Here is a 20678-nt window from a genome sequence, read left to right on the forward strand (position 1 = left end):
AACCACTTTTTAAAAAGTACTTCATGTGCTGGAAATAAGTTCAGAAATTCAGAGTAACTTTATGTGAAATAATATTATCCTTACATCAGCATAAATTAATTTCAATAAAAGTGTTGGTGACTGGCCGTGAGGGAAATGAAGCATACCGTGTTTACACTTGTCTGTCCCAAAGTGAAAGGACTCCTTGTCCTCGCGATTTGTGTGCCGCCATGTGGTGACAGTTGCACATTATTGTCTCGAGTGCTTGATGGTATGGGAGAAGTCTGGGATGACCTCAGAATGCTCTTGCTAAGAGCAGCTGCTTAGTGCTCAATTCTATTTAATAACCATCTGTGAAATCAGCACATCTCCTCAGAACTCTCCTGTGGCTTGCAAGTGATCAAGCAGACCAGGCTGTAAGCACAGGACAGCCAGATCAGTTTAACAGATAGGGGCTCTCAAGACATTCATGGGTGAATCTGGAACTGCACACCGGGACAGCTATGTTTATTAAAATCATGGCGGGTACAAAAGTGTAGTTAGACTATATATATCATATCATATACATATGTCCTCAAATTCTTGGAAAATTATCACAAATTTATTGGTTTTAAATTTCATGACATACTTTTCATTAAACAGACTGAAAAGATTCTCGTAATTTTCAACAAAAAGTATTTGTGTTTTAATCCTTGTGATTTTTTTCTTTAGGCTGTTTGAAGGGCTGGTTGATAAATGCTTCTCAACTCTGACCTCCTGGCCAAGGGACAGGTACATTCTCAGTCAGAACATTTGGTGGCTTGTGTATATTCACATTTCAATTGTATCTAGCCTTTTCTGTAGCGAGAGCCAGTCTTCGGATATTGGATATACAGCCAGCAGCTGCTTCCTGGAGATCCTGGTCTGGGGACCCAACCATATCCAGTAGAAGCTGTCACACACCAAGGAGGAGAGAAAAGAATTAAACTATTAATCCAAAAACATAAAGCTAGGCTATGGAAATAATTTAAAACAGAATGTATTTTTTTCGAAAGCAGGGGATGGACAGGGAGACAGCTCTGTGGGTCAGAATGCTTACTGTGTAACCATGAGAACCCAAGTTTGGATCCCCAGCACTCATGTTAAAGCTAGGTATAGCCTCGCCCGCCTGTAATACCAGCAGTGGACAGGAGAGAGGTGCAACCCAGGGGGCATCATTGGAATGGTAAATTTCAGGTTCAGTGGGAGACCCTATATGAAGGGAATACGTACGCTGAGAGAAGTGAAATGGGACACCAGACACACTCCTCTGCCCTCTGCACTCACACACAGGGACGTACGTGCACACTTATCCCCACTATGTGCACATCCACACATATGTAGACTCAAGCAATCCAAGTGTGGAAACCCCCATTTAAGTAGAGGCTTACCCAGGTTCAGGCATTTCTCACGTGTTCTTACAGCGCTATTGATATAGGCCTGCTTCTGAAATTTCTCTGGCACCCTTTTGGCTTTTCCACCTCTCAGTACAGACCAGCAACATATTGTCCCCAGATGCCTAGCACATCCTCTTATAATTAATACCCCAAATTTAGAGTTTGGTCTACCTAGGAGAGTGAGTTCCTAATCCCATTGATCCCTTAGTAGACTGTCATCCAATGCCAAATAAAGGGTTTGTGTAGCATGATCTACACTGGCATTCCAGATGTTCCTTCTCCTGCTCTGTCACAGAGTAAGGTCCAATTCCCCATGCTCCTTGACTTAATTTGTGCTATTGCACTGTTTAAAACACCCTTGTACTTCCTCCTCTGGCTTTGTAAAGTTTATAGTTGTATCTACTGCATATCCACATAGATATTCCACAAAGCCAGAACTGATTTTCATCAGGCAAAGAGCCATTTCTCCTACTTGGGGCTGTGGAAGTTGACTCAAGGGTCTACACTACTTGGGCTCTTACCATTTAAACGGGTATTGGATTCCTGTTTTCTGTCTTCTAGACTGCAAACACTTGGGAAGTTTATGTGCCATACACAGTGTATATACAGATCAGATGCCAAATAAATGAATCAGATGCCAGATGAATGCCAAATAAATGAATTAGAACTATTTAAATCTAGAAATATGACACAGTAAGATATTTTAGAAGTTAGTTGGATCCTAGATTGTCTATGCAGAAGTACTGAAATACAAATTTGGATAACACCAGGAAATGGAGATGACTATCAGCAAAGAATATCTGAAAGATAAGCATTGTGAGATGGGGTACATATGCCACACTTAGAGGGGGGTTGGATTACATTCTCCCCCCCCCAAAATTATTTAATCATTTTAATTAGGGAGTGACGTGGCCATGTATGTATTTTAGGACATTGACTTTAACAGCAGTGTGTAGGATATGAACCATAGGGAGAAGATGCTGGAAGGCCTGCTCGCCATCACAGATGACAAGCCATGAATGAAGGCTAAGAGTAACAAAGAAGGAATTAACTTAATGGCCACATAGGGAAGAAATGTACAGTCAAATGCGTCAAGAAACACTGGGTACGCAGAAAGAAAATAGAAATGGTAATTTCACATCATCCATGAACTCCAATGTCTTAAGTGAGAATTAAAAATATGCAAAACATTTACAAATTGTATATAAGGACATCTTAATCTGATTGGGATGTTGAAGGTTGTCTGGCTTCTCTGTCCTTTGACCTCCACTCTGGGGTCACACCCTGGTCCTCACTGCTCAACACTCTCATTTATCTGCCCCAAACTCTCTGGCTGCAGCCTCCTCCCTAAGATGTGGCTATTCTGTAACTGGTGCTTGTCTTCACTGGCTCATGTGGGGTTTCACATCATTTTCTTCAATGGTCCTTGTTCGTTGGCTCAGTCCCTGTAGTCAATCTCGGCAGTCACTCTTTAACTTTTCTTAAACCTCCTTATAAGACATCCTCTCATGAAAGTCACAGTAGTGACAAAGCCAGCTCTGACTCCTGAGTGACCAATGGTCCCCAAGCTTGTCAGGAGGCAAATAAACCTTCTGTAAGTCCAAGCACAATCCGCATATGATTTTTTTTCTTTACTCTGCTCCCTTCCTCATGCTTCTCAGAGTCCAGTTCCTGTCTTCAGTCTTCAGTTTCTTGTACTGCCTTGCAGCCAGAATCAGCAGATAACCAAGAGGAGCTCTGATCTTCTGCAGAAGCCACTACCGAGGCACAGCTCTTAAAACTACAGCCAGACTGTGTCCTGTCACAGCCCTGTCGCCTACATTTCAGTCACAGCAAGTCTCTCCCATCTTTCCAAGGCCTTTGTTATGTTTATATTCTACATCCAATCCCTCCTCTTTAGAATAGTTTGCTCCGTGTCTGTAAACTCTCCATTTCTAGCAGGTTTTTGTTTTCGTTGTTTGTCTTCCTTTAAACATGCATTTTCTGGGCCTGGGACATGACTCAGAGACATTTGCCACGAGTCAAATGATTTGAGCTTGATCCCTAGGACCCAGAAAGGGAAGGAGGGAGAGGAAGAGATGAAAGGAGGAGAGAGGGAGGAAGAGGAGGGAGCTGGAAGAGGGAGGGGAGGGAGGAAGAAGGAATGGAAGAAAGAAAGAAAGAAAGAAAGAAAGAAAGAAAGAAAGAAAGAGAGAGAGAGAGAGAGAGAAAGAAAGAAAGAAAGAAAGAAAGAAAGAAAGAAAGAAAGAGTAAGAGAGTAAGAAAGAAGAGAAGGAGGGAGGCAAGGAGGGAGGGAATGAGGGAATAAGGGAGGGAGAGGGAGGGGAAGGATGGGGAGGAAGAAGGAAGGAAAGAAAAAGAGGGGGGAGGGAGTGAGAGAAGGAGGGAGGGAGAGAGGAAAGACAAGGAGGAGGCTTTCAGTCATTTCCTAGTTACTCAGCTCTTTGCAGACTTCACTTTCAGTCGGGACTGGACCATCAGGCATCCTGAAGACAACACGTTTGCACAACATACCCAGTGCCCAGCACAGAGGGAGAGGCTCATAAATGGTGTTCATGTGGTGATTATTTCACCAGTTTCAGGACTTGTTGATTTGCTGGAGGCTAGCCCTGGTAGATTAGGGAGGAAGAAGAAAGAAGGAATGTTGGCCTTGAGGTCAGTCTGGCTCTTGTCAGCATTCATCCCAGGGCCCTGCTATTGAATTCAATGACCCAGGCTTCTCTGGGCATCTGCTGCTGCTTCCTTGCCAGGTTCCCTTGGATAGGAAACCCTTGATCTGATGCCTGTCAGAATCAAACACACATTTTGCTTCTCCTCCTCAGGCCAGGTTGTGGTTCTGTGATCCCCCTTTCAGCTCTCCAAGAATCAGCTGTGTTTATTTCCAAACTAGTTACACAATTCCACTCTGAAGAAACCAGAGAACTGTGGGTGAGGGCAGCTGGCAGAGCGCTGGCTCTTGTAGGAGTCACCCAGGTAACCAATTGCAGGAAGAAAATGTCTGTCCACTCACACACTTTATGTTAGATGTCTTATCCAGGCTGGTTACCTACTTCGTGGGACACTGAGTGAACTTTCCCTGTACCTGACAATGCACCAGGGTGATTGCTTCTCTTTAGGGAATTCACTTTGCCTAAGTTCTCAGTTAAACGTGATGCTTCCCTCTGCATCCCATGTAGAATGCTTATGGATACTTTTGCTAAAAACTGACCAACAGAGCTGCATAAGATATTATTTTAAAAGCCTAACCCAGACCAGGCGGTAGCTCTATCAGTAAAATGCTTGCCTTGCATAAGGATATGAGCTCAGTCCCCTGCACCATGTCTTTCTTTTATATTTTTTTAAGAGTAGAAAATGTATTCCCAGCCCTGGGGAGGTAGAGACGGATGGATCCCTGGCCAGTCACCCTGGTTTATACTCACTTGGCAAGTTCTGGTTCAATGAGAGGCTCTGTCTCAAAAACAAAGTGGACAGTGCCTGAAGAACAAGACCTAAGGTTGTCATCTGGCTTCCAACCACATGCCTACACACATGCTTGTGTGCATACGTGTGTGTGTGTGTGTGTGTGTGTGTGTGTCACACACACACACACACAAACATTCTAAAACAAATATAAAAAGAGGAAAGATGTGGTACATATGGCGGGCTGTGTAATGCTTCTTTATATTTATCTTGCTTGTCTCTCTGGCTCCAGACCTGTAAGGGACCTAATGTTTGCACAATTTGAGTGGTTTTATTAGCTGCCAAGTCGCTATGTACCAGACACTGTGATTTCTTTTTCACCAGTAAAGGTAGCCTGTACTGTCCATTTTTCTTACCTACGAACATTCTCTGACAAGAGTGTAGACTTTCAAGTTCAGAATTTTCTGTGCACAAAGGATAGAAACACCTTGATGCTTAAAAGAGCAGACAACTAGGGAGAGCCCCATTTGACATCTAGGACTCTTTTAAATTAGCTGTGCAGTCTAAATCCAGTTTTGCCATGACCTAATAGTATCTTATTGTCTGTGAGTGTCACTTGTTACTGTGTAAGACACACTGAGGCTGTGCCCAGACTTTTGCAGACTAAGCAAGGACTTGTTCCTACCCAAGCCACCATCTGAACAATGTAGACCATGTACAACATGTCTTAGTTTGGAATCAGGCTCTGGAATATGTTTTCATTTCTCTAAGAGTTTGCAAACAAACTCCCTCAGAGGAATGCTTTAAAAATAGGATAAATATCCACAAGCCAGATCTTTGCCCCAAATCCTGGCTTTGGCGAGGCAGCCGTTAACCGGGAGCTGTGCATAGTCTCACATGACTAGTACAGAGCATCAGGAGAAGGCAGGTTACAAGCTTTTGTGATAATTATATTTAAAAAGCAGGGGTTTCCCTAGGAGAGCAGATGCAAATTGGGCATGAGTGAGCATGGAGTTCATATAGTTGTTTGCTATATGTAGTTTGATCTAGCGACTTTTTTTTCCAACAATAAAGGCATTTTTAATATTATGAGGGGAAAACACCTCGGGTTCCACTTTTTGAAGTGTTTGTTCCTTTCAGAAGCTTTTCTCTTTTTAATCATTCCCTGCCCCCCAAACACACCCAAGGACTTTATGTTTATGGGGAGTTTCATATATATATACCGAAGGAAAACCAGCCTCTTTGCTTTTAAAACTTAATTGCACAGAGCACTTTAAAACATCATTCAAACACATAACGTTTTACAGCTTGGCCTGAACAAGGACATGGGGAGGGCACAATGGGTGGCTTGTGGAGCGGCTGAGAGGCCTGCGAATACTTCCTACAGTGTAAAAGGCTTTGATCTTGAGGCTGTGCCCTGAGTATACAGCTGTGACCTGTGGCTCACTTCTCTTGGAAGGTGAGACTTAGGTAGCCTGGGAACCAATCGGAGTCTGCATCCAATTTTACTTTCATATTAACAGTTCACGGCTTTACGCTGCATCTCAGTTGTATGAAAAAAATATAGACCCATTTGAGTGATAACAGATTTTCCTGCGGTTTGACTCCACATTGTTTGGGTGAGCAGAGTCTGGAAATATAGGGATTTTAATTACAGCCTGATGACATCCGAAGTACCTGTGTCCATACCCAACTTGGATTTTTCCCAGCAGGATCCCATTTCCAAAGCTGATTTGAGGGGAGAAGCCTTTGGCTATTTTCCTGTTGAGGTCACAGAGAGTAATGACTAGCTCTGCCTGCAAAGTGGCTTTTTCTACTATTCATCTGGGCTGGGCTTGTGTTGCTGTTCCAGCTGAGGCTCCACCACAGCCAGGCTCTGAGTCCTGGTAATTCGTTTCATATGATATTGGACCCGAACCAGTGGCTTCAAGATACAATATGCTGTTGCAGCTTGAGACAAAATGTCGCTTCTGTTTGGCCAGTGCAGAGAAGCTTCAGGGCTGTGCTCTTCACTGGTGTAGGCTCTCCTGTAGCTGACAGAAGAGCATAACATGTAATATGGATTGAATGTCTGCACCAAAACTTATGTTGAAAAGTAATCCTTATGGTGAGGCATTAAAAGGGTAAGAGTCTATCTAATCCATGGTATTTAGAGGCAGGAGGTAATTAAGGTTAGACGGGGCCATAAGGGTGGGGCTCTAATCCAATGGGACTGTGGCTTTATGAGAAGAGGAATGATCTGAGTTATGATCTGAGAACGATGTGAGTTATGATTCCTTATGTTACCATATCTCTGCATCCTTGTTGTTACCTCTACCCTGGGGCTCTGCTGAGAGTCCTCACCAGCAAGAAGGGCTTCACCCAATTCTGTTTGCCAATATGGAATTTTCCAGTCTTCATGATTCTTCTTTATAAATTACTCTGTCTGTGATGTTTCATTATAGTAACAGAAAGTAGACTAAAACCATGTTTACGATGTGACCTAGATGTTGACACTACTTTTGTTGACTTGGTGCCCTTTCCTTCCAGATTCTGCTCACATTTGAATGCATTCCCTTTATGGCCTTTCCTCCATATTTTGGGGGTAAGGGAGAACGTAGATATTTCCTACAGTTGAAGTTAGAGAGAGAGAAGGGAGGCTTATGGATGAGGAAGCTCAATCAAACCACACAGCTTAGAAAGCCCAGACAGTTGTGAGAGTCGCAAGGTCTCTTCAAATCTTAACCTACAGTGGAGGGGGCTACAAGTCGCGCTGGGGGGGCCAGAGGTGCGGCTTCTGTGAATCATCCCCCAGGCTCAGACGGCCCTTCTGGTGGTGCAGTGGCCACTGAGCAACCCACGCCTTAAAATAACCCTGTTCACACAACGGCTCATGCTGGACTTGAATAGAATCATTTCTCTGATCGGATATCACTACCTTTTCTGGGGTAAATAGGTCTTCCTGGAAAAAAGTCACACTGCAACGATGTTGAAAATAGGTCTTGTTATCGAGCCCAGGCTGGCCTCGAACTTGAAATTCTCCTGCCACAGCCTCCCCAGGGCTGGAATTACAACTGTCCTCCAACACGCCTGGCTCCACAACAGAAAGCTTTTGTGAGGTAAGAATGCTGGAGCCACAGAGCAGGCAGTAGCATTGGGATATGTAAGAGACAGTGACTTTGCAGAAACACTGTGGATGATTTGATTGGCTGGGTCAGGAGTCGGGGATTCTTCACCATACTGCGTGGTAGAGAAGGTTACAGGAATCCTCTATGTGTTCCACTTGTGTTGTTGACTGGAATGCCTTCAAGTTTCTGCTCAAACTTTCTTATACCAAGTGTAAAGTGTGTCTGTGCATATACTATTTTGGCTAAAAATGTTAAAGAATGATTGGATAAAATTGTTTAGAATTTCATCCCACAGATTAAACTCCAGTGGCTTATTCTCTTGGAGGAAACAGTCCCATTGACTATGTTGTGCATATTTGAATTGACACTTTGACTGTGACATCTCAGTTTAAAGCCTGGCTTTACCTTCTAACTGTACATGGCCTGGGGTAATTCTCCAAGACTGACTGTGCTGTTAATAAGATTAGGATTTGTCAGGTATTTTCTTAACATGGTGGATGTGGGGATTAAATACAACAATGAGTTCTAAGTGCTCCACCACTTAGAACTTACCAGCAACCCAGAAGTGCTAGCTGGTAACAATACCATGGTCACTGTTTTCTAGAGTTTGAAGATGTCAAACAGAAAGACTAACATTTTACAGAGTTTGGTAGCACTTAACCCTAGCACTCAAGAGGCTGAAGTAAGTTCAGGACGAGCCTGTTCTACCAGGTGAAATCCTAAAACAGAAAAAAAAAAGAATGAGGGAAAAAGAGAGAGAGAGAGGGAAAGAGAGGGGGAGAGAGAGAGGGAGAAAGGAAAGAAAGGGAAAGAAAGAAAGGAAGAAAGAAAAAAGGAAGAAAGAAAGAGAAAGGAAGAAAAGAATCATTAAAATTCTTTGTCAGGGATCTATTGTATTTTTCCAGATAAGCAATTTTAATCTCATAATATTGAAAATTAATACAAAAATAAAATATTTGTGATATCCTATGAAGGTGAATATTGATATGCCAAACATAAGACATTTATATTAATAAAGACAGATCATTAAATTCTTATTCAAATTAGTTTCCTCTTAGTTAATCTATAGTTCCAAGGATGTCTTGTTTGTGAACAAAGGCATGGAATAATCTAGTGAAATCTGGAATAAATGCATCTGGGCATGATAAACAGGAGTTTAAAGAATAGCAAAGTGTTGGGATTTTAAACACTCACAGGCAACACTGGGAATTTGTCAGTGCAATTGCCATGAAGTCCACTTTTGCTCTTTTGATTTGACTGTGGTGTCACTGTCTCTGTTGAACATTATGGAATCTTTCCATTTTCTTTGTACCGATTTTCTAAAGTTTCATGATACTGTGACCTACTGCATTGGACTTCTGTTGCTGGGACAAGATACTGACACAAAAATGTAAAGAGAGGAGTGGTTTTTGATTGGGTTTAGTCCATAGTCTTTGGCTCCACTCCTTCTGTGCCCATAGTCAAGGCCGATGATCATGGTGTTGAAAGCATGTGGTAGAAGGGCCTTAATTCATGGTGGATATGATGAAGAAAGACTAAGGGAGGGGTTGGGGATAAGACACAGCATCTGAGAACATACCCTGAGTAACCATCTTCCTCCAGATATACCCCTCTTCTAAAGTTTTCAAAATTTTCTGGAATCCCCACCTCCCTACATGGCGTCAGTGTCTGTGTGGTCTTGATGCTGCTCCTTTTTCTCTGACTGGTCACTATTTTCCTTTCTTGCTTTGCCTTGCCTTGATTTGCCTTGCCTACTAGCCTTTTCATAATCTTATTGTACATTTGGGAAATTGTTTCTTAAACTTTACTTTTCAGCTTGTTTCTTTGTTTCTTGTTCTGGCTTCACAGGGACGAGCTATTATACTAAGGACGTGGGCAACAGAATGTTCTCTTCCCTCTGTCACGCTCTACTTGTTTATTTCTATCCTCTTTGGTCTCTGCCACCATCAAAGATCCTCACCAAATGTCAAGTACGTGGTTACATGATTGAAATTCTGAGCTTATATCTAGCTTGTCAACTTTCTGTTTTGCTCCAGAGTGATCTGGGGTTCTGGAGTTCCTCAGAATTATATTTTCCAGGCAGATGTCAGCTTGAAGGCAGTTGAAATGCAAGTCTCATTTTCTGATTCATGAATGCTGGTTGGAGATGCGACTTACTGGAAGAAACGCTCTTCCCCTCCTACAGGTGTGTGGTGTCTTAATCTCCGCCCACAGTTCACTTCCTACTGCCAGTGACTGCTGTTTTTTCTCCAGTCAGTTGTGGTGGAGTAGGGTTGTAAATCAGCTGTATAGAGCTGGGTGTAGGTTCTGGCTTTTGTTAAGTTTTTGCCAAAGCCTCTCATTTTCATCCCTTCCAAAGGCACCAAGCACTGTCAGCTTCTACGGGCTCAGATGCATTCCTACTATGTGTTAGTTCTGCTGCACCCCACTGATGACTGAACTGGGACTCCTTATGTCTGCCAGACAGTGGCCACTGAGCAGTCAGCTCTGGCTGTTTCTCTTTTCCTTCTGCCTTAGTTTTCTTTGCAGCCCTCCAATTCACCCTTCCCCTGTTGGTCCATGGTTTCGTGTTGTTTCAGTTTTATTTGTTATATTCCTTAGACCTAACAGTTGTAGACTTCAAAAGGAAGTCTGATTAGATTCAGGAGTTTAGTCTGGATTCTACAGCTAAGGATCAAGTCCTGCTGATGCCACTACAGGTGTAGTGCTTGAGTTGCAGCTGGGTGAGAGATTGAAAGTCTGCTTGGTTTTCTGTATCCTTTTTAAGATCAACATTGTGAGAGAATATTTAAATATGTGTAAGATGGAATATATGCATGGGCTTGTGTGTGTGTGTGTGTGTGTGTGTGTGTGTATGTGTGTGTGTGTGTGTGTGTGTGTGTGTGTGTGTGTGTGTGTGTAAACAGCATAGTATAAACTAGACTTAGTGCTATTCCATCAAAGTTTAAGTTTCCAGTCCTAAACTGAATTTCAAGATATTTAATTAACTAATATTACTAACATGTTCACAGTTATCCCAGCAATCTTGACAGATCCAGTGTACTCCCTCCCAAATGCCCAAAGAGATTTTTTCCCCACATAACTACAAACGAAAAACAATTCTAAAATTCATGTAGAACCACAAAAGTTGTCAAATTGCTAAAGCAATCTTGAACAAAAATGAACAAGACTAGAGACATCACACTACCTGACCTGAAATAAATACAAAGCCTCCACAGTTAAAATGCTTAAGATGAATGTTAACCCTGAACCCAGGAAACCAATAGAAGAAACCACAGGAAAACAGACACTGGGCTAGGCAGTGTTCTTTGTTTTGTTGCTTTGGCATAAAAACATAGGCTAATGAAACAGAACAGAAGGTCTTAGAAAAAATTTACTCAGTTTTGATCAATTGAATGTTGACTAAGGTTCCAGGAACATAGGAGAGCGGAAGGCTTTTATTTCAATACACAGTACAGTGACAGCTAGAGTTCTACGTGAAGAATGACAATAAAACCTTATCTGAAGGTGGAAATGGAAGGAGGGGCCCTAGGAGGAAGGGACTGGATGAGGGGAGCTGCCAACAAGATGTAAAGTGAATAAATAAATTAATGTGGAAAAACTCTTATTGAACACCATTCACAACAGTCAGTTTGAAACGCATTAAGGCAAATATTAAACAAGTATTAAACCTTCTAAACAAATGTAAGAAGGCACAGGCACTGACATTGATTTGGGCACTGGTTTTTATTTCATTCTGGTTTGTTTTGTTTGTTGTTTTGTTTATTAAGCAAACCCAGAAGCACAGTCAAAGCAAAGCATGAGTGGGCTGATGGGATTTTATTAACATCTGAAGCTTGTGCATGGACAACCAAGGAAGCAGTCCATGGAGCAGAAAGGAAACCTAAGAATGGATGGTGGTACCATGTCAGCATGAACAATGCATTCAATCAAGGTTAACGATGAGCATGCACAAGAGACTCAAATCAGTAGACAATCAATGTAAAAAAAAATACAGGCAAAATAGGAATAAACATTTTCAAAAGGAGACAAAGCACAAGAGGGAAATGAAAAAGTGTTCAAGGGCACCAGTTATCAGAGAAATGCAAATAGCATCTGACAGATGCAGTATCTCACCAAGGTCAGAATACCTGCTGTCAAAAGACAACAGACTGTTCTGAAAGAGACAGCTGCTATTGAAAGAAATATTAGAAATAGAACTAGCTTACTTTCAAATGATGTCATTTCCAGGTCCATGTCCAAAGGTCAGAGAGTCAGAGGAGGATGTTGGCACTCCCAGATAACTGTAGGTTTTGACAACACTGAATACACAGAGACAGTCTAAATGTCTGTCACAGGATGCACGCAAAGGCAGGAGGCATACACAATGAAGTAATACCCAGCCTTTAAGACAACAAATCTTGCTATTTATGTCAACATTGATGGACCTGAAAAATATCATGTTATATGAAAAAGCAGGTGCAAACAGGCAAGCATGTGATTCTACTGACATGTGAAATGTAAAGCAGGTCAGCACATAGAGGCAGTCTGGTGTGGGATGCAGAAAAGTATGTTGGACAAAATGGATAAAGTTCTAGTTAGACAAAAGGAAAAACAAGTTCAAAAAGCCCAGTGACTATAGTTAATAACTATTCAAAATGTCTTAGTAGACTTAACTATATGTGTAGTTAAGTAAATTATAGTTAAGTAGACAGCTATAAAAATAATATGGGTGAGATAATGGATTTGACAATGTCTTAGTTTCTGTTCTACTGCTATGAAGAGATACCATGACCAAAGCTATTTATAAAAGAAAGCATTTACTTGTGGGCTTGTTTGCGGTTTCCAAGGGTTAGTCCATGATTCTTAGTATGAGGAGCATGACAACAGACAGGTAGGCATGGTGCTGGAGAGGCAGCTGAGGGCTTACATCCTGGTCTACAAACGGAGGCAGAGAGAGAACTAACTGGGCCTGGAGTGGGCTTTAGAAACTTCAAAGCCCATCCCAGTGACACACCTCCTCCAAACAAGGCCACACCTCTTAATCCTTCCCAAACAGTTCTACCAACTAGGGAGCAAGCATTCAAATAGGTGAGCCTATGGAGGCCATTTACACTTAAAAAGCCACAGTCAATTAGTTTGTTTTCAATCTTTCTACAATGTGTGTATATATGTATGTGTGTGTGTGTGTGTGTGTATCATATACATATATGGCAAAAGATTATATTGTACCTCATAAACATAGGTTAAAATTATTTTTGTTAAACAGTTTTTAAAGTTCTAATAAATTGACTGGCTGGGAAGAAGTGAGACCCATGAAAGTCAAGTACTATCCAAGAGGCAGCAAGGAAACCCAAATGCTATAGAACTGAGCCATCAAGGAAGCACAACAGTTTAAGGGAAAAGCAAGATCAACATTACAACATCCTTGCAGAGGTTAAGTAACTTGAAAAGAATTCCTGGGATTTGGACATTTGAAAATGTTAGATAACATTGACAGAGCAATCTCTGAAGTTTTGAAGTTAAAGCCAGCTTGTGGTTAGCCGAGTGCTTTTAGTTGGTATCACTTTTTTGATATCATGGATTCCGTAGTGGATGTGGTGGAGTGACAGCCTGTAAGGGAAAGAATGAAGATGCAGAGACAGGGCCATGCTCTGTGTGCAGGGCTGTGCTCTGTGTGGAGCCTGTGTATGTCATGCACCAGACTCCTGGTTAATTCGAGGCACCTAAACCAACTGAGCACACAAGACTGAATATGCAACAATCAAGATGGGTCAGTGTCATGGTCTCCAGTTTCAGAAGGGAAAACTGGGGGCTGGGGCAAAGAATAGAACTTGGGCGAAATACTCAAAAAGTAGAGGAAGACCATGTCAGTGAGTCAGTCAGTGATGGGCTTGCAGCTAAGGAACAGAAAGTTGAGGCACTTTCCTCTTATAGCTTTGCTTTCTTAAAAAAATACCAAAACCAAGCTAATAGGAATAATGTTTCTCCTCAATGCAGGCAAAGACGTAAACTAGGAATTTAACATAACAAGATATAGTCTTAGTTTATTACAAAACAACCACCTTATTTAAGCATATCTCTTTTTGCACCAAAGGATTCTCTCTGTTTATAACACTGCTGTGAGAATTCGTAAGAATCCAATAAGAAACTATAAATTTAAATCCTAACAAACAAGGAAAATCTAAAGGTGTATCTCAATGTGTACATGTAAAAGAAGATAATAAGTCTGATTATTAATGTGACATTTGATTGGCTTATCTCTAAAGTGTGTTGGCATGTTATTAAAAGAAACTTAAAACCTGTTAGAGCCCCTCTCCATGAGAGTAAAAGTGAAGATTCTCTTTGGAAGAAGAAACCAAAGAACCGAAAAGGAGGGAAAATACTTTAGTTAAACCACGTTTCTAATTTCATTTGGATTTAATTTTGGTTTTCAGAAGCAGATTAATATGGAAAAAATAAAAGATGAAGTTGGAGAGAAGACACAAGTTTTCTTTGTTGAAGTCACAGAAATGACTGCCTGTTCCTTCTAAGTGGAATGAAGCTCACAAGGCAAAGACAAAAGCCTCATTCCCTAGGCTATAACTATAGGTGAAAAGTCTTTCAGTCTAACAACTGGTTCCTTTCCTTCCTCTTCAGTTTTCTCTTCCCTTTCCAGCGATCTTTCCTTGCTTCCCTTTCCCTTTGCTCTGTCTCTTTATTCTCCGTTTCCTTCTCCTTCTTCTTCCTTCTTCTTTCTCCTCTTTCCTCTTCCCCTTTTCTTCTTCATCCTCCTCACCCTCATCCTCCTCCTTTCCCTCTCTTCCCATTAGTTACATTTCTGTTGCAGTGATAAAATGCCAACCAAAAGCAACTTACAGAAATAAGTTTGGTTTTGTTGATACTTCCAGAAAAAGAGACTCTGATAGTAGAGAAAGCATGGCCACAGGGGCATGAAGCTGGGAGATCGTAGCTCAAGCCTACATAGGATGCAGAGAGATTAGACTAGAATTGGGGTGAGCCTATAAACTCTCAAGGCCCAGCCTTGGTGGCCCTCTGTCTGTTCTTTCTGGTGTTCCATGCAGCATTTGAAGAATCTTCACCTTGATTCAAGGAAACAGCTCATATCTGGCTTTTTGGAATCTCTTTTTCTCTCTGCATACAAGCTCCTTCTGCTGTTTGTATAGTCCTCAGCTAGATGTGTTCATCTGCCCATGACTAAGTCTCTGCTCAGTTTCCACATGCACCTTAAAACAATTGCTCCAAACTATACCTGGACATTGATTTGAGGGCCTCTGTTAGCCATCTGGAAAAGTGCATTCCTATTGAACTATAAATTCAGTAGGGGCCAGGCTAGACCAGCACCTCTGCCAGTGCAGAGGCCACAGGGACCCTGGATGCCACTGCTGGCATGTCTGGCATGAAGGTAGCTACAGCTATCCCCATCTCAGTGTTGGTCTCCCTGACAATGGCTTCATTTGCAATGGTTCTGCTCAGCAAGGTCTCATTCTCTCTCTCTCTCTCTCTCTCTCTCTCTCTCTCTCTCTCTCTCTCTCTCTCTCTGTGTGTGTATGTGTGAGTGTGTGTGTGTGTGTGTGTGTGTGTGTGTTTGTATGCACACCTACTTTGCATGTTATATGAAACCTGGGGCTTTAGAATCTCCCTATAGTTCACTCTTCATGTTTGCATCCAGCCAACTTTAACATCATGCTAAGTGCAGATAGATACCTAGCCTCTGCACGTCTTCTAAATTGTGAGGCAAAGAGGGTTAAAAAGCTGCACCCCTGGACCTTTCTCTTACTGTAATGTACAATTAATTTTCAATATACTTGAATAATTTTTCTCTGATACACAGTACATCTCACCTGTCATTCTTTTGCCTGGGCTCAGTGACACCTGATCTGGTTTGATATTTTTCACAACTATTTGGATACACATGCATGTGCACGTGCGCGTGTGCGTGTGTGCTCTCCTTTAAGTACCTATAAATTATTCAATGTGAATAATTTCAGGACTATGCCTGCAGGCTACTTCCCAGAGTAGGCCCCCACACCAATACACACTACTGTTCATCCTCCATTGCATAGGCTAGCTCCTGATTCAGCCTTGCTACTGTGAACAGCAGCACATTAATGGGGGGAGGGGACACAAAGATGGCTATGACATCCTGACTCTTTCAGTGGTGTTGATACAGAGCTTCTCTAAGATCTCTTAGAACTCATGTCATCTTGGTGTGCTCATTGGGAGTTAGAGCAGCCACGGAGACCATAAGGTGTCAGCATTATGTATTACCGGAATGCCTGTGACTGACAAGGATCCATTTTTCTCCTTAAGCTTTATTGCTTAGCACAATAGGTCCAAGAACTTAGTGCAGGTTTGGCAGGATGCTGCTTGCAACGCAGAACTTATTCTTCAACCCTCGAGCCCTGGGGCAGGGTGGAGGTTAAAGCTCTCACACACAAAACCATCATCTCTGTTTCAGCATACCTGTTTACTCTGACAGAAGCAGGGGCCAAGAAAGTGGCCCTAGTGGTCATTAAATAAGGGTAGAACTTGCTTTACAAATCATTTCCCCACAGTCAAAGGCTGTGAGGAGAAAGCATCACACAGCACAGCTCTCCAACTTGGCAGCAGCAGGTGGAATCTGTGAGGAATGTTTTACCTTAACTCAATAAATTGGCCCTGCCATGCTTTTTAAAGTTTTTCGTATACCACAAAATACATACTAAAGGGCAGTTTAGTTTCCACAGAATCCCAGCTACATGACATATTTGAAGGTGACTTTGAGGCACATTCTCAAGCACGGAGCAACACTTTCTAAATTTACAGTCTGTGTGCTTGCTGCCAGCTGTAACTGCCAAAAGGCTTCTGAAATTGTGGCCAGTCTGTGGTGTCCCTAAAATCACCAGCAATTTAAAACATTAGCACCTGGCAATCATCAGCCGTCACAATGAGCGCCCGTATTTATCGCCTTACTTTTCCAGAGGATAAACTGACAGAAATTTAACTTCTCCAGCAGCATGTAAAATACAGCCTGGAGAATAACGCGTACTGTAGAAACCCGGCCTTTTCATCCATTGTTGAAAAGTTCAAGTAAACAGTTTGAAGTCTGTGGCTTATGTGGCTACACAGAAGAAAATTATTGTCAATATCTATCCCTCTTCAGATTCTAGTTATTGTGTCTTCACATTTGCGGAGTATTTCGATATTAGGATATTACATTATGTGGTAGATACTCAAAAGGGGAAACATCTCAGTGTTCCGGTCAACAAATACCTGTGGCATTCTGCTCATGGCAAGTGCTGCTTTTGTTCCTGGGGCTGAAGGATGTCCAAAAGGATTTCCTAGTTTACTGGGCTTACAAATACCATCACTACATCGGAGAAGATAAACAAGTCTTACTAAGCCACAGACGGGTAAGGGAAGGAGATAAACACAGGCACTACTGATCCTCAGTAGACCAGAAACCTGAAACCCTGGAGGCACCACATGTGAGCATATAGGTCCAAGGACTTAGTGTAGTTTTAGTGCAGGGACTGTTTGCAATGCAGACCTGGTTTTTCCAGGAAGAGAGGAGTTCCAGGTCCAGGAAGAGCAGTGATGTAATCCCAGGTGGAGGCCATTACAGCGACTAGTAGCGAGTACAAACACGCAGATACCAGCTAAGAGTGTGAACAACGGGCAGCCCCTTCCACTTCCCATCATGGACATACCTGAGGTTACTTACCCAAAAGCATGCAGCAAATGATTGCCAGGACATAGTCCACATGCATTATTTTTTTTCAGGTTGAACCATTAGTATTTTAGCACAAACCCCCCCCCCCAAATGCTACACTGTAACAATCTGAAAACTCCCTTTCCTTTGTACAAGGTTAGCATCATCAACCCAAACTCCTGACATCCAAAAATGTTCCCAAACCTGAGCATGATGTCATGGGTGGAAAATTCCACAATCTAGCCTCATGTAACCATTCAGAAGTGATAGGTGCAATAAAAAAAATTAAAGAAAATCACCTTCAGGTTATGTGTGTAATGCAATGTAACTTTCATGTTTACACTTGAGTCTCGTCATCATTTGTATATGGCATTATTCCAAAATATCAAGAAATGACACTTTAGTATTAGCATTTAAGTGAGGAGATGCTCTAGAAATGTGTCTGTGGGTAAGTGGCTCAGGGCTTACAGCATCACTTGGCTATGTGTTAGCTGATCACAAAGTTCAGATCTACTACTATGCCTGTTATCCCTCAGCCTTCAGGACTAGAATCCAGGCCTCACGAATATAACATGTTCCTTCCACAGGAAGAAACAAGTAGTAGACACTATTTTTTACTATTTCGGTAAGCCTTTCAGCATGGTCTAATTGGTCTTTTCATGACAGGAGATGATTGATTAGGCTTTCAAAAAATGTGAATGGTCAGTAAGCCATATTATTTATTTAATATACTATTAAATAAAACATCAGTTTTCAATTTAAAAACAAACTATTGATTAATAGTCTATTTGTAATCTAGTTGAATAATTATCAGATTAACATTTGAAAATGTATTGAAACATGGGTACCTGATTTAGTCATCATGGAATCTAAAGAGAATGGCTGAGTCAGGGTGGATTCCTGAAACCCCAGACTTTAGGAAGCTAAGGCAGGCAGACCACAAGTTCCAGGCCAGCCTGGACTACACAGTGGGAAAGTGTAGTTGAATGAATAAGTTAAGAGGAGCCTTGCACATTCTCTGCATAGGACAATTGGACTGATGCTACTTGCTGTGATTTGGATGTGATCTGTTCTCCACATACGTGTTCTAGAAGCTCACTGATGGTAAGAAGTGGTAAAGCCTTAAGTGCATCTTGGATCTCAAATGCTTTCCCTTCCCAGCCTGTGTATGGAGGGGGCATTCCTAGTGTAGAACTATTGGTAACTGATACAAACTTTAAGAAGTGGAGCCCATATACCTCCAGAAGTTGGGAAATCATTGGGTCTTTGTGGCTGCCATCAAAAGCAATAAATAGGGAGACCCCAGTCTTTCTCAGCTGAATGTGATACTCTCATAAGAAGTACACAGTTCATGGGTTGGAGAGCTGGCTCAGCTGTTAAGAGTGCCGACTGCTCTTCTAGAGGTCCTGAATTCAATTCCCAGAAATCACATGGTGGCTCACAACCGTCTATAATGGGATGTGATGCTCTCTTCTGGTGGGTCTGAAGAGAGCAACAGTGTACTCACGTACATTAAATAAATAAATCTTTTTAAAAAAAGTACCCAGTTCTATGGACCCTGCTTAATTCTTGTAAGATAATTGATATAGAAGTTCATGACTTCCCATACGCTAGCCCCCAGTGTCATCATGTGATCTCCCTCTTGCGAGTACCAGGTCCTCTTTCGAATGGCAGCCAGCAAAATCAATGAGCCTGGTTTTAGACTTTACTTTCCAAACCTGAGGCAAATAAAGCCTTTTTTTGTTCATCACAAATTATTCGGCTTCAGGTACTTTGCTACAGCAATTAAAAAATGGACTGATACTTAATTTAGGCTCTTGAAGAACATTCAAGATCTCAAACTGCCCCCTGAGCAGATTTTTGAGAGTTATGTAAGTGGAATTTAGGGAGTGGTTTAGTGCCAAAGAAGTGTGTTCATGCAGAGAGATAACTTGCCACAGTGCCTGGATGACTGCTTACATTCCCACCTCTCCTGCCCTCTGACCATTCCCTCCTGTGCTAATCTCAGACGCTGTTGCCACTTCACCACCTTAGACAAACATTACTGCCTTTTGGATAAGACAATAGTTTTTTTTTTTTTATGAGTTTTTCTACTTTTCATTATGTGCAAAATGAAAGGAGGAATGCTACTGCATTCTGGCAAAGGGCTGTTTAAGGAAAAAAAAATCCTTGGAATTCTATTTTCACAGAAATTTCATTAGGTTTTCTACAACCAGGAAAGTGCGGCTTGGTAAAAACATTGACACTCGAAGTGGTTAGAGTGCATAGTTTAGTTTTTTTCTTACAAATCACTCATGTAACAAAAACACAGACTAAGCCATCAAACTAAATGTTGGTTTTCATTGTGGGGAAAGGAACACTAGGGTTCTTCCCTGGTTATTTTTCTCCGTGGGGACTCAAAATTTAAAGCTGGTCTGCAGAGACGAACAAAACCTTTGGAAATAATTTGCTTGCTTTTATTCATAGATGAACATAATTGTAGGACATAATGTAACTCAGTGGAATAAAAAAACCAAGTCTATAAAGATGAGCCTTTGTGTTCTGTTACTCTTTAGAACACACATTATATTTGTTTTGTATGTGTGAGTACATGTGTGCTTGTACACACGTGTGCTATAGAGCACGTATGTGGGGTTCAGAGAGCAACATGGGGTAGTCAGTTCCCTCTACTGTGTGGAGCCTGGGAATTGAACTCTGGTTCTCAGGCTTGGTAGCAAGCCCTTCTACATACTGAGCCATCTTACCTGCCATCCTCTTGTCACTCATGAGCCTGGCATATGCTTGTTTTCACTTATGTTTGTGGAAGTTAGAATTAATTTGATTCTTCAAATGAAATGTACTTACACACAAAACAAATATACTGGATGTTCTAAAGAGTGATGGAGCACAAAGTCTCACTTGAGAGACTTGTTTATTCCACTGAATTATATTATGTGCTACAATTATGTTCATCTCTGAATAAAAGCAAGCAAACTATTTCCAAAGTTTTTTTTTTTTTTTTTTTTTAGTCGCTGCAGACCAACTTTAAATTTTGAATCTTCAATGAGAAAAATAACCAGGGAAGAACCCTAATATTCCTTTCGTGTTTGTGCCCAAAGACCTTTT

The 20678-nt window shown here is 41.7% G+C and overlaps 1 protein-coding gene across 8 annotated transcripts in view; it reads right to left on the reverse strand.

Annotated features, from left to right (window-relative positions):
• Positions 1 to 558: 558 nt before the first annotated feature.
• Odad2 (outer dynein arm docking complex subunit 2) overlaps positions 559 to 20678 on the reverse strand; it is a 170733-nt gene continuing 150613 nt past the window's right edge. For all 8 annotated transcript variants that reach the window (XM_076939670.1, XM_076939666.1, XM_076939668.1 and 5 more), the window contains one exon: positions 559 to 910. In XM_076939670.1, the coding sequence (XP_076795785.1) occupies positions 797 to 910 (114 nt within the window). In that variant the 3' untranslated portion in view covers positions 559 to 796. The remainder of the gene's footprint in view (positions 911 to 20678) is intronic.

The sequence above is a fragment of the Arvicanthis niloticus genome, chromosome 8, assembly GCF_011762505.2.
Source record: "Arvicanthis niloticus isolate mArvNil1 chromosome 8, mArvNil1.pat.X, whole genome shotgun sequence".
NCBI lineage: Eukaryota > Metazoa > Chordata > Mammalia > Rodentia > Muridae > Arvicanthis > Arvicanthis niloticus.